We start from the raw sequence: 14186 nt of genomic DNA on the forward strand, positions 1-14186 counted from the left end.
CAGGCTCAACTTTATTCATGATTTCGCTCCCTTCTTCCCCCCTCATTGTGGCACGAGGAAGGGCATGGAATAGGGCAATGGGGGTTTTGGTCAGTTCCTCATGAGTTGTTTTGCTTCTTAGCAGGGGTCAGAGGGGATTGGGAGGCACATTCCTCACACTCTTCCCCTGCTGCAGCTCGGGGTCCCACTCATGGGAGACAGTCCTCCATGAACTTCTCCATGAGTCCTTTCTGTCAGGGCTTCAGCTCCTCACCAACTGCCGCAGCCTGGATCCCTTCCATGGGGTCCTGATCTTCAGGCCCAGACTGCTCCAGCCTGGTCACCCATGGAATAACAAGTCCCCCAGCTAACCTGCTCCAGTGTGGGTTCTCTCCACACACTGCAGGTTTCACTGCCAGGAGCTTGCTCCAAGGTGGGCTTCCCACAGGGTCACAGTGTCCTTATGGTGTCTCCACCCATTCTGGCGTGGGGTCCTCCACAGACTGTAGATGGGATCTCTGCTCCCCATCATCATCCACGGGCTGCAGGGGGAACAGCCTGCTTCACCATGGTCTTCTCCATGGGCTGCAGGGGCATCTTTCTCTCCGGCACCTGGAGTGCTTCGTAGTCTTCCTCCTTCTTCCCTGGCCTTGGTGTCTGCACAGCTCCTTACATCTTCTCACTCCTGTCTCTGGTGGCAAAAAACGCTGCTGGTGGGGTTTTTTTTCTCCTAAATGTTTCCCAGAGGTGCTGTGACCACCTCTGGTGGGCTCGGCCTTGGTCAGCAAAGACTCTGGCCTTGAGCCGGCTGGTGTTTCTCTCTCAGGCCTGCAGAGAGCTTCTGGCTGCTCCTTGCAGGAGCCACCCCTGCAGCTCTGCCCCACCCCCGCTTCTCCACTGGAACCCAGCCACATAAAACTACACTACCAGGGTCCTCTTTTCTACCCTTTTTAAAAATGGGTGCAATTTTTTCCTTTTCCAGTCACTGGGGACTTCACCTGACTACCATGACTTTTGGAATATTATGGAGAAAGACTTGGCAACTTCATCAGTCAATTCCCTCACGACTCTTGAGATGCAGCTCATCAGGTCCCATAGATTATGTATACTCGGGTTCCTCAGGCCACAAGCCAGACTTTCTCTTACAGTGAAAGTACCAACATCAAAAAAAAAAATAACCTTCCAAACCTTACACACCAAATTTTGATCTCAGATAAATAGTATAATGTTCATGCATCAGGACCCAGATTATTCTTTTTCCCTTTACAGCTATAAGTCACCAGAATTGTCTGTAGAGAACACTTTCTCTTTCGAAGAAATATAAGAAATCTTTTGCTCACACTGATTTGGGCTGAATATCCCTTTATCAGGTTGCACAAGGGAGGCAGAGGATGGAGAATACTTGGCATAGAAATGAGATAAAAATAACTTGCATCCATTTATTCAAAAGGTCTTGTGACACCAACAGCCTTAATCCAAGTTGAACAGGAAGCAGAGTTCTGGTACGTCACACCCTACAATAATAAGCTGCAGTTTCTGTATTTAACCTGTCTTACATGACTCAAGGCAATTGTTTCCCCTGCAGTTTATGGGATGACTCAGAGTTGCCTATTATGAGCTGCAGTGAAAAGGAGGCAATATTGAATTCTTATTTTGCCCTTCTTAACTGTAAATATTTCATTCAAGACTGCCTTTTCTTTTTAAAAATTAATTTGCTCCAGTTTTTGCTCTTTCTCCATTCCAACAGTCATGCCATTGCCTTATGGTCCCTCAGCCTGTCCTGTCTCTACTCCACACATACCTTCATTTCACTTTATAGTCCACTGAAAAGCAATTTGCAAGGTATTTTTGCCTCTCACCTGCCTTCAAAATAAGCAACAGAACACAGAAGAGGAACTGATTCTAAGCAACTAGCTGAAAATCTGCAAGGAAATCTATAACAGAACTATGAAAAGAACTATGATTTTCCAAATTACAGCTTTAGTCTCAAAGATACTCTTTCTCCCTCTTCTAAATACTAAGCTAAATACTAAATATTTCTAAATACATCTTAGGAAAGCTCAAAAGGAATAGAAAACAGGCATTTAGTTGCCCCTTTTGCCTATAAAACTTCTTCAACTACAGAACATCTATGTGCAAGAGCAAGGGTATGCACATTGTCAGATGAATTCAAAGTGAATTCAGCTGTATTAAATTAAATAATGTATGTGGTGATGGTGTCAAAATACTACCTTATATATGTACCGCTTCTTCACATCACAGTGTCTAAACCAAACACTGCAAAGCCAGCTCATTTAATGCTTTGCTTAAGATGTATTTGCCACTGCTACATCTTCTTTGGCAGCTAAATCTTGGCTGAAATACAGCTCAGAAACACTGTACAATTCATTCTGCTGCCATCCATCTCACAAAAGAAAGCAGAAGAACTTAGTGAGTCATGTTAACAGACATAAGCACATAGAAGTGAGCATTATTACTGGTGGGAAACATTAACTTTGTGAGTCAGTTTCACATATTTCATCTACTTTTTTGTGAGAAGCACGATATACTTTGGCAGGCACACAGTGTGATTTATTTGGATTCCTGAGTAGCGATATTTGCAGATTAATTAAAGTGCTCACAGACATCTTTCATGTCTTGAAAAAAAAAATCTTCCCTTCTGCTGTACAAACATATTCTTTTAATATCCCAGTGGAATGTACTTTCACAAATATTTTCAGTTAATTTAGTACTTATGGTCTGCAGGTTTCCACTAGTAAGAAAAAAAACCCCCTGATACTCCTGAGCAAAGTCTATGTGATCACTGATGCTCAGTGAAGAGCTGGCCAATTACGCCCGTGCTTGCAGCTGCTACAGTACATTATATGTATATTTTTTTAAAGTTACAATGCATTCCTTTCTATTGTTAATCTTTTAGGTCAGCAACAGCTAAATGGATGGAACTTACTTATATACAAGATGGAGCATTGAAATGAGACAAAAAAACCCCAAAACCTGGGCCTGGACTACTCTTGAATGGTGACACAGCAAACATGCAATTATCCTTGTTTTTTTAAACATGTTCAGCAGCAGAAAACATTTGCTTACCTTTGCTTATTACTGCAGCGTGACCATCCTGACTTTTCACTCAATCAAATTGGAGTTTGCCTCCAGTAGTTTACTTCTTAATCCAATTACCAATACAATTTTAAGGATCCTTTCCAAAGGAAGTCCCGTACCAGGACTTGTAATTTAATGCTAAAACTAGACAGAAGTGCAGCAACAAAGCTCAGAGAGAGAAAAGCCTCACACTTAAACAGCACTGAAGTTAGGCAGGTGTTGTTAAAAAATAAATAAGGACATGGGAAACACACAAATATTAGGATACAAGAGCAAAAATAAGGCTGGGAATATTTCACACCTCATTGGAAATCACCTTTTAATATGAAGACCAAAACTGGATATATTTAGTTCCCATCATGTACATGAAACTACTCTTATATGTAGCTGAAAGAGCTTGAATTCAATAGCTACATTCCTTTACTATTACAATTCATAGACTCCTATGAAGAAAAACAGGTCCAAGTGCCAAGAAAAACTAATAACAAGCCCTTCATTTTTAATTACATTAACAAACTGATATTAATCTCCATAGAAATGCCTAATTAACTCCACAAGAAACAAAACAAACAAAAAACCCACATTCATTTTAAAGACTAGATGGGCCTACAGTTTTAAATCATGACATGGAACTCTTACAGAACGCATTCGCCTCTTCAGATCAATCTCCAGTAACATCACTCCAGTCAGAAAACAATAAGCAGGCTATAAAAAGATACTCTTCAATCTACTAGTCTAAATACATCAGTGCTCACACCACCACTGTCTTCGGCAGACTCTCGAATTATATGTACAACAGTCTTGCCATTCCTCCAAGTCAAAAGTAAGGCTAACTGTAGGAAGACCCTGGGAACAAGGCACACAGGGATTTTTGTTCTAATGCATCCCTCTCACCAGTGAATTTGAAGTCTGCTGTGTAAGGTACAATTACCTTCAAATCAGTGACTCCAGTTCTCTTCCCAAAACGTGCTATTTCCATTAACGTTCGTGTAGGCAGTGTAATAGCAAATCCCTTGCTCAATCAAGATTCCCAAAATGTACAGAAAGTTACAGCAATGACAATAAATATGCCTTACTATTCCACTTGAAGTTAAAGTCCTGCTTCTGCAAATCCTTATCCATGCAAATTATCCAATTAAAGGTAACAGGGAATTACAGCAAGGACTGGGAATCTGCACCACTGCAGTCTCGGATGACCAATAACCAGTGCTTAAACTCTTCAAAAAAAAGTTAAGAAATCATAGCTTCTCTTGCACAAATGCAGTACAAGGAAAAAAATGCCATTATCTTCAGGCAAATAAGAATGTTAGACAAAACAAAAGTGAGAAAAAATCCAAAATTCTCAGACTATCATTTAATGATATGCTTTTGGCACAGCACAGAAAAAGATCTGTTACAGACTGTACATAACAAGGTTCAATTAGCTTTCACAAGTTAAGGAATGGGACTTGAGCCACTCATCATCTAGCAGTCTGGTCATTTTATCATCTCAGTCATACAGATGGTTACTTACCACATTTGAGCTGAAGCTCTCCTAAGCAGCCATAAGCATCCGTGAGTTTTTCATACTGTCCTTTAATTGCATCCTTCTCTTCAGGAGCTGAGAAACAAAATGAAAGGCAGCAAACCTTAGTTTTCCAGTCTATAGTCAATTTTCAGATTGTATTGCTTACACCAGTGCTTTCCCAGTTTGGCACATGAAACAAAACTACAGCACAAAGATGGGGTTCAGAGTGATGGGACAGGAACACCTCTCCACACACCACCCTAGAAGAAAGAAGGGCATTCACTACTTTTCCAAGCAACGTTAACATTGGTAATGTTCTTGTGCTATGGTACAGCTCCTACACCAGTTTCAGAGCAAGTAAGGGAATACACAGGCACATGCAGACTTTACACTGCTCTAAAATAAGACAAAAAATGCTATTTGTTTGGCCACAAGCTAAAATGTATTTTTTCTTGATGCACAAAAAGAGATGGTTTCTGCTTCCAGATTCTGACAGTCCAATTTCAGGAATACTGGAATTATTTTATGTAGGATAGCATACTTTGACATAGATACAACATCAGATGCTCATTTCAAGAGGAATTAAACTTATATTTAACAAAGCAAGAATCCACCCATTAGAAATAAATAAATAAGTAAAGGGTTAGATGCTGATGTTGGATCTGTGTATTTCAGCACAAACTAAACAGATGTTATGCCAGAACACAGCCCAAACTTGTTGCTGACTCCTTTAAAGTAAAACCTGAATAAGTCTGAATTTTTTATACATTTCACAGTGCAAAGTAAGGTTAGCCTCCTGAAGAAGGAAAACAGGCTGTGACCCTCCAATGTCTCTTCAGTTCTTAAACCACGGATTAAACAGCAACACGGTACTGTCAGAGGTTAGCTAACACTTTACAATCTTACGTTCCCGATAAACTCTTTCAGAGGTTAGCTAATACTTTACAATCTTATGCTCCTGATAAACTCCAGTAGTTAAAATACTTGAAACCTCTGGGCATATAAAGGACAAACTGAACTGCCTGCAATGGATGACAGAACAGAAAAGAAAAGAACAGACTTTTCTTTGTAAACCTCAAGAGGCAAGTAGCTCAGCAAGAAGCATGGAAAACAAATAAATATCCCATATATTGCTGACATTTGGAAGTGGAAGGAAGAACAATTCCACTTGAAAAATTCCTTACCAAAGGCAACCCTCAAAGGAAATCAGAAGATGCTTCTCAATTTTTGCACCAATGACAAATAAAGATGACTTGTTAATTTTTTTCTTTATTTTTACTCTCAGACTTTCAAAACTTCTCTATTCTGCTTTCTTAGAAATACTGAGTAAATCAGGACCAACTACTAAAATGTTGATAACGATACACACACATGTGCCAGGGAAACAAAACAGAAGCCACAGAGAGAGGATAAACGGATTTTTAGGTGGTAACGTAAACCTCTGGACAGTAACAACTGAAGTATTCAGCAGCAGCAGCACCTCTTAGGAGCTGGGACTCTGGAAGCTGAGTTCTCTGGCACTTTATATCAAACTTCAGCAAAAACAGTTGATAGACTACACAACAACATTTCTTTTTTTTTTAAAGAAAAACTCCCTATCTAGCCTTCCTTATGTATTAAAAAAGAGGTTAAAAAAGTGATGGTTCACTTTCCATGGCATCTTTATTAAGCAGAAAAGAGCAGCATCATACTGACTTTTCAAAAGCTTATCCTCATTCCCTTTAAAACAAAATTCTTGCTCCAAATATTCCACCTTTAGGAAGAAACAGAGAATAACAGAAACAGCAAGAGATTCAGACCTCAGACTGAAGCAAGAGCTCACAAACTTGTGGGCTAGGCACAACCTGAAAGCATTTAAAAGGCACCTTGAAAGCAAGGTGATACTCTTCAAACAGAAGTACGGGTTGGGAAGCTGGCTGTTAAAGTGCCTGAGAAGAGCAAGATCTGAAAGAACAGGATTTATTTCAGCATGGAAACAAGCAACAAAACTCATGCCACTAACAGCAAGAAGCACCTGACACTGGCACGTAGAGCAGCCACTGAAGTTGTCCAGGTCAAGCCTGCAGCATCACCACACATCAGCTCCTGGCAGGGGCAGTTCCAAACACACAAATACTGGTATGGTTACCAGCAGTGGTGCAGAAACATCCTGCCAGTCTGCAAAGGCCGTTTGACAGAGCCTCAGCCTGCACAGCAGCATCAGTCAGGGTTTAGCAGCACCAGCAGAGCTGCCCGGAAGGGAGGAGCAGGCTCTGAACACCAAGCTCCAGGAGGACTCTGGGCTGCACTGCCACCCTTTTGGGGTGGCTAACAACTTGCCAATAACTGCTACCACACAGCAGGTTCTGGTATTTATTCTAGGGTTCGTTTTGCTCCCTAAAGCAATTTAGACTCAGAAAACAAAGACAGGACAAGGTGATCTTTCCTTGACACCTCCACGCACTCCAAGACTTCACCTGCAGATAGTTCGAGGGAAGGAACATGCCAAACAGACAGAGTTAATGCCTGTGGGTCACACAAATGGACAGGCCAGAATATTTCAGTGCAGGGACCAAATTTGTCCTAAGTCAGGGACTGGATGTTTAACTAAACTCTGCTCAGGTGTAAAATCCTCCCTTTTTCAAGACAGACAGCTTGAGAAATGTACACGCATACAGAGTTAATACACAATACTGCTAATGAGGTTGATAAAGCTCAGGGAAGTTTTCTACCCAGAGAATAAGTCAAGTTTGCAAATACATGATGCATTTATCTCCTTTTAATAACTACTACAGGTAACTAAACAGTGCAGCTAGTAACTACCAAGCTCCACTGATACTTCATTAGCAATCTTTCCTTCCACTAAGCATGTAATTGAGTATCCACTCTTCTGCAATAATTGCCACAACTGTGTTGTGCTCACAACAGCTTTGCAGACCTGCACTCTGTCTGTATTCCTCAAGCACTTTTCTTAGCATGAATTATGCAATAGCTCCTGATGTAAGTTATATAGAAGACTGGCACATTAGCTCAAAATTTTAACCCCTGCAAAACAAGAGGCACGTAATAATTCAAAGAAACTAGGCTTCAACAAACGCAACTAACAGTGAGACTTTTCCATGCCAAAGCAGAACACCATGGCAAGGCACACAGCTGCATACACAGCATGGCCTATCCAAGTGTGACTTCCTGGTTGTAAACGCCACCAATTCAACCCAATGGCTAGCAGGAATGGGCCAGACACGCGGTCTCCTTTATTCAGTGCTCCCTTAGGGTTGATCCCCCTGACATCAGCATGGCACTCAACCATGTGGTGCCCAGAAAGGACAGTGACCAGAGTTAAATGGCCAGAAATACCTACCACAAAGATAAAACTGAAGAAAGAGCTCTTGAGTCAGGGACCAGACTACGGATTCTGTCTCTCCCCTCTGATCCTTAAGCCTGATTCTGGAAACAGACGCCTGCTTAGCTGCAGGTACCACTATACATATATATTCTTAAGCATTTCTAAGTACTTTCAGAAACTTAGGTTTGATGGGATGGGGTCTCAGTAGGTTGTTTCCCTTATTTGTGTAATTTAGCATTTTGGGGAAAGAGGTGTGAACTTTCTCCAGAAAGTCTATAATCAAAAAGAAATTTTATACACCAAAAAAACCTAAAAACCATGTAGGAAAAAAAAAATAGATATACAAACTACTATCACTGTCTTGTCTGGAATTATGTCCAAATGAATTTAGATAATTAACTTGCCTCCAAATTCTGTTTTCTGTCATCCTCAAACAGAACTAAAGCACTTTGTTGTGTTTTCTTTTCATTAACTTTTATGACTAAGTTCTTCCTGTTCCCGTTCAATCTGAGCTACACAGGCATTATGCAAATCAGGCTGTATTCTGAAATACCATACAGGTTCACTAATACAGAGTTGGGAAGAAGCCTGTGGTCAGCTTTACAGTTAAGAGAGTCTGAATATTCAAAACAATAAGCAACGTATTTACCAATTTTCTAGAAAGCAGGTTGAAAATTTCTGGTTGAAAATGCAACAAATCAGCAAAATGGCATTTTGGAAAGATCAGTTCCTGTCTTTCTAGATTAGATTGGCTTCTAGGGAGGGATTATGTTTTCATTTTTGCACATGTATATATGCATATACTCACTCACAGACCCAGAGAAGAACGGAGTCATAAAACCAGCAGGTTTCTACTAGCCAGCCCTGTGGACCCCAGACAGTCACAAGCACAAAGATAAAAGTGAAGTCCCTAAAGTCATTTCTCTGGAGCTTGACCATTATCTTTACATGGTTCCTGTCATCTATTACATATATTAACATAGAAAGTTGTAGTCACTACATACACGAACCACCACGTAGAATTCGTATCTCACAACCACGACCAGTTTCCTAGCGTAGAGACCAAGCCTTGTAATACACAGTCTACATTTATATCAATACACCTTCCCCTTTCTGTGTGCCTGACATTGCATTTCAGCAACAGCAAGGAAACCATCACACACACACACTTTTATTCTTAGAACCTACAGCAGTGAACTTCAGCCATAGTTTGCAAGTGCCCATTTGCCAGCGTAAGCAAGGAAAGCAAGGCTTCCGCTGCAGATTGCTTCCACTAAGCGTTTCATGGGCATCCACACAAGGAAAAAGCTTGAACACCACTAAACTACATAAATTATGTAAGATGATCATAAGAAACTGCAATTGGATTATTTGGGGGGTTGTGTTTTGGGATTTTTTTTTTTAATTTAAAGAATAAGTTTCAGGGGTACACACAGAAAGGGAGGTTATTTATATAAATATCCTAGCACAACAGTAAAAATTGTCCTGTAGGGCCCATTGTTTTAGACAGCGTTTAATGATTAGACACACATTCACAGTATGCTCACACAAGTATTGGTGTTTGATTTCCACACCCCACTCAGTGGCATATTTATCTACATAAATAAAACACTAAAGCTAACTGTAAATAGTGAATGTACATTACAGCACAGAAACTGCATTTTGAAACACAACAACAAACACCACTGCCAGTAAATGGTTTTCACCTCCTGGTTTTTCATCCCTCCCCCTCCAAGCCTATACCCTGATTACAATCAGCAGCATCCAAGAACCACACAGAATACCAGTAACTGAAGCTGCAGAGGCGGCACAGAAATGCTCTGCGGAGTGTACACACACCTTAACTCTCTCTATAATGCTTCTCTCTACTGAAGGCTTACTTCCCAGGTCTTTTGATGAAAGTCTGGAGGAAAAAAAAAATCAGTTGTATTTGCAAAAACACACTGCATTGGCTTTGAATTTCAGTATTTTCAAACTATCCTGGTAATTCAGGATGCAGTGTAACAGGTGTTGTAACATCCTTTTATAAAAGCAATTGCAGAATCAAAGTGCTTACAAAAACCCCCACACAATTCTGAACAGCCTTTGGCTCTATCCTGGTCAAAACCATACTTTTAGGATGAATTTCAACCGCAGAGCACTCCTGTTGACATCATTTCACTGAGATTACAGCTATTTAACTGTTATAGCAGGTATTTTCAGCACTATAGCCTTATTTTAGTTCAGTGACTGGCTTGTGCAGTTCATCTATAAAGCATTAAAACTGTAACATGTTGAAAGTAGGACCATATTTGTATCTATGCTCCCTCTTATATAAGCAAAAGCTTCTAAAGCAATCCTTCATGACTCTAAGTTTATTCCACAGAATCTATTGATGGTCTCGTTCACAGAATTCCTGGAAGAAGAGTTTCAGGCTGTCGCCCATTCTTCTGGAGATAACTGAAGCTTCAGGGCTGGCTGTGACAAAAATGCCTCTTTCAAAATGTGCTGTTAAAACAGTGAGTTTTACCCCACACTTTACAGTGACATAATGAGAAATAAAAACTCCCATTTTCAAAAATACTATTTAATTTATGATTGAACAGAAAACTTTGCTGTTTATGTTAGATCACTCTACAGATCAAGTTAAGGAGCTTGGGGTTATGTAGCTAGGTTGCCTGTTATCATTTTTCATTCCTTGACTTTTCCAAAAGTTTCTGAAGTTAGGTTTCTCTCACAGCCCAAGCGTGCTTATCTTATAAATCCCTGACATCTCAGACAACGAGAGATCTCCATGATACTTTCACATTACTGTTAGACAGTAGGCAAATATTTTTCAAGTTTCAAGTATTAAATTTCTACCTGCAACAAGGAAATTCTGAAATATAACCAATTTACAAGTAAAATTGTCATAATGATCTTTATAATAAACTATAAAGTCATCCATTCACAAGGCAGTATCAAATTTTTTATTTACATATCTGAAAGAGCTTATTTTAATTATGTGTTTGCCAAAGGTTTTAATTATGAGTTTGCCAATAGACAATGCATTTATGCAACTCTGTGTGGTTTTTTTAGATTTCCTTTCTGTACAGCCACTTCTAGGATGATTCTCACTCCCTTCTGCCGCTTGGACCAGGATGAATACAAATCTGTATTTTTTCTAATAAAAAAGTATTACAGAAGAAACATAACTTTAAAAAAAATGCAGGTGTCATGCCTGTTCAAGGGTAGAGAGACACTAGGTCATTATGGGAGAAGAATTAACGAGCAATGACTAAAATTTGCTCTCAGGCCTTCGCTGTTCATCCATGACTATTCCGCTCCCCGGTTCCATCGACAGGAAGCTGCTATTGCAAAACTGCATAAACTGTTGTACAACTTAAGTGCTCCAGGTATACATATCTGCTTTTATTTACTGTGGCAGTTTGCATAAGGCACAGTTGCATAACTCCTCCTCACCGCAGGCATGCAATTTTTAAAAAACCCTTTTATTTTAGAAATGGACAATTAGACAGAGAAGCCCAAATTAACACAATCCTAGGGCTTGTATACCTGAAACTACACATAATACAAAGCATTAACCTTCCACCAAATTGCTCTATGGTTAATAACAACCTGAAAACCAGTCAAACAAAACAGAATTTATCTTGGTTCTGTTACCACCCTGGTTGTGGAGCTTCCTCTTCATGATTCTTGTAAATTTACCATCACAATACCTACTGCTGGTTTTTCCTTCTTTTCTGGTTCTTCACTGTACAAACATAAGAAACAAATTAAACAGGCTCAACTAGATAAACTAGCTTTTCCTACAGTATAGGAACCAAATGAGGTCCAGGGAAAGAGAAAACAAATGATATTTAATGGTAAGGTGATTAACATGGAGTGGGCTGGGGCCAACGTTCGCATGATTACTGTTATCTCAAGGACTGGACTTTCAAATGGCACAGCAAACAGGCTTTTATACTAACCACTATACAGATCACTACTGCAAAATTCTTCTAAGTTTTTAAAAAGACTACTCAATGACCCTTATGGGTCCCTTCCAACTCCATATATTCTATGATTCTATGATAATTCTCTAATCATTTTTAGCTATAGCAATTTAAACAGGGGATAGCAACACGGGGGGAGAAAAATCCATTGTAAATTGATGATTCCCTTAATTAATGAGATCGCAAATAACCTTTCCAACTACTGGCCATAAAAATGGCTTGGAGTTGTTAGCTCCAAACTGTACTCAATTGTATTCATACACACTAGCTTCAGGCAGTGTAGCTACTTTAGGTTTGTATCAGAATAACAAAAACCAGACCAAAACCCACTGATATCAATGAAGAATTTAAATGCAACAGACTTCTGAATAGGGGAAAGTGACTAAAATGCAACTTCACTTTATCAGTTCACTGACAATTGACACAAAAACCCTAGAAGAATGCAACGCATTAATTTCCCCTATTACCAATTAATTTAACAAGCACCTGTACTCTTGAAGTATTACACAATATAAAATTCCAATAAAATTATAAAAAAACCCACAGTGAGGCAATAACAGATCTGTATCACAACAGACGAAAATTTATCCACTGTCACAAAACATCAGCTGCCACCTGAAGAGGTTTTTGGTTTCTTCATTCATAAAATCCCCAATACATGAAAATCTGGCATTTCAGTCTATGTGTCCTACCACCATGTATCACAGAAAATTCAGCTTGGTGGGTCCGCATCCCAAGCTGACATTGTGACTGACATTGTACAAACTTCAACAATAAAGTTCTTACTACAAAGAGTTCACAGTTTAAGTCTTCCCCTTTTCCTCTGAGGTGTGTGAATATGAACTCTTACAACACTGAGAGCAGCGGCATAATCACAGCAATAGATAAGTACTCCACACAAACCAATTTAGGAACACAGCACAAGCACAACTTTGTTTCCCTGCATTACTTTCTGCACCCTACGTTCTCAGTCATCTCATTTTTTCCCTATCTGCCTCAACATTAGTATTGCACTAACTCATGGGTGGCAAGTATCAAAACACGAGATGAGACAACCCTGAGCATGGTTACAACTTCCACTGCCGCGGGTGAGACTCCGGCTCCTCCAATGAGAGCCGCTCAAGCAACCAGACACCAAGCAAAAGAACAGGTATGGCACTACAGCACGGAGAAGGGGTTTCTTTACGGGACACGCATCCCAAGTCAGTCACCCAAAATAATCTCTGCTGTTAACTGGATGTCTGCGCTGGTGGTTAGCACCCCACACAGCTGAATAGAAGTTTCTTTAGGAGGCAGAGGGCCCCATCCCCTTAGCAGGACGCTCCTCTGCAGTTGGCGGGGCACATACAAGGATGCCGAGTACAAGTCTTGCCCAGTAACGGTGCCCTGTGCAGAGACCCCACAGCCACCAGGCAGGTAGGAGGCCTCTCCTCCTTCTTCCACCCCGGCTGCTGGCGAGGAGGCTAAAGGCATCCCGAGCAGAGAAATAGCTGCTTGGACACTGATCACGTCCAGGGTCGCACAAGGAGGACATGCTGGCCAACCCTCCGTGCACGGCAGAGCACCGGCGGTCACCCCAGAACGTCAGCGGGTGGGCAGGCCTGGGAGGCCGTACCGGAGGCCGGGGTTTAGTGAGGGGCGCGAGTTCGCTACGGGCTGTGTCCCACCGGGCCCAGCCTGCGCTCTCCCACTCCTCTCTGCCACAGGCGAAAACGCCCCAAACCTCCCGGGTATCGACCGCCGCCGCCGCACCCCGGCACCCCTTCGCAGGCACCACGGGAGCCCCACGGGTGCCAGACGCGTACCCACAGACACGCCGCCTCCCCACGCCGCAGCCTCCCACACACGCATCGCGCGGGAAGCCGCCCGGCCCGGCCCGGGGCACTTACTGAGCGCCGCCACGGTGCCGGCCTCCAGCAACAGGCAGTCCTGGCGGGTGCGAGACTCCAACAGGGCGCTCGGCCCCGGCTCCTGCTTCCAGAGCAGCCGCAGCCCTTTGCTCAGAGCCATGGGAGCCGCTGGTGGCAGGGAGGAAAGAGAAGGGGGTACCGGCGAATGGGGGATGGGACCCCCACCGCAGCTGGCGAAGGAGCCTCCGTGTCCTCAAGCGCACGGAACGCGGCACTCAGGGGGCCGCCAGCAGCCCCGCGCCCCGATGGAGCTCCTTCGACTCCCTGGTCCCGGCAGCCCGCTTCTCCCCGGCGGCGAGGACGCCCAACGAGGCAGGCAACGACGGCCGCGGTCCTTTCCCGGCAGCCGGTCAGCTCAGCAGCCCTCCAAGTGCCAGTGAGGGGGCGCCCAG

At 42.1% G+C, this 14186-nt stretch overlaps 1 protein-coding gene across 1 annotated transcript in view; it reads right to left on the bottom strand.

Annotated features, from left to right (window-relative positions):
- SYNJ2 (synaptojanin 2) overlaps positions 1-13894 on the bottom strand; it is a gene marked incomplete at its 5' end in the record, with an annotated part of 67436 nt that extends 53542 nt beyond the window's left edge. The window contains 2 exons of the mRNA XM_084262362.1: positions 4592-4678; positions 13774-13894. Of these exons, the coding sequence (XP_084118488.1) occupies positions 4592-4678; positions 13774-13894 (208 nt within the window). The remainder of the gene's footprint in view (positions 1-4591; positions 4679-13773) is intronic.
- Between the last annotated feature and the right edge of the window lie 292 nt (positions 13895-14186).

The sequence above is a fragment of the Gallinula chloropus genome, assembly GCF_964237585.1.
Source record: "Gallinula chloropus genome assembly, chromosome: 3".
Taxonomy (NCBI): Eukaryota; Metazoa; Chordata; class Aves; order Gruiformes; family Rallidae; genus Gallinula; species Gallinula chloropus.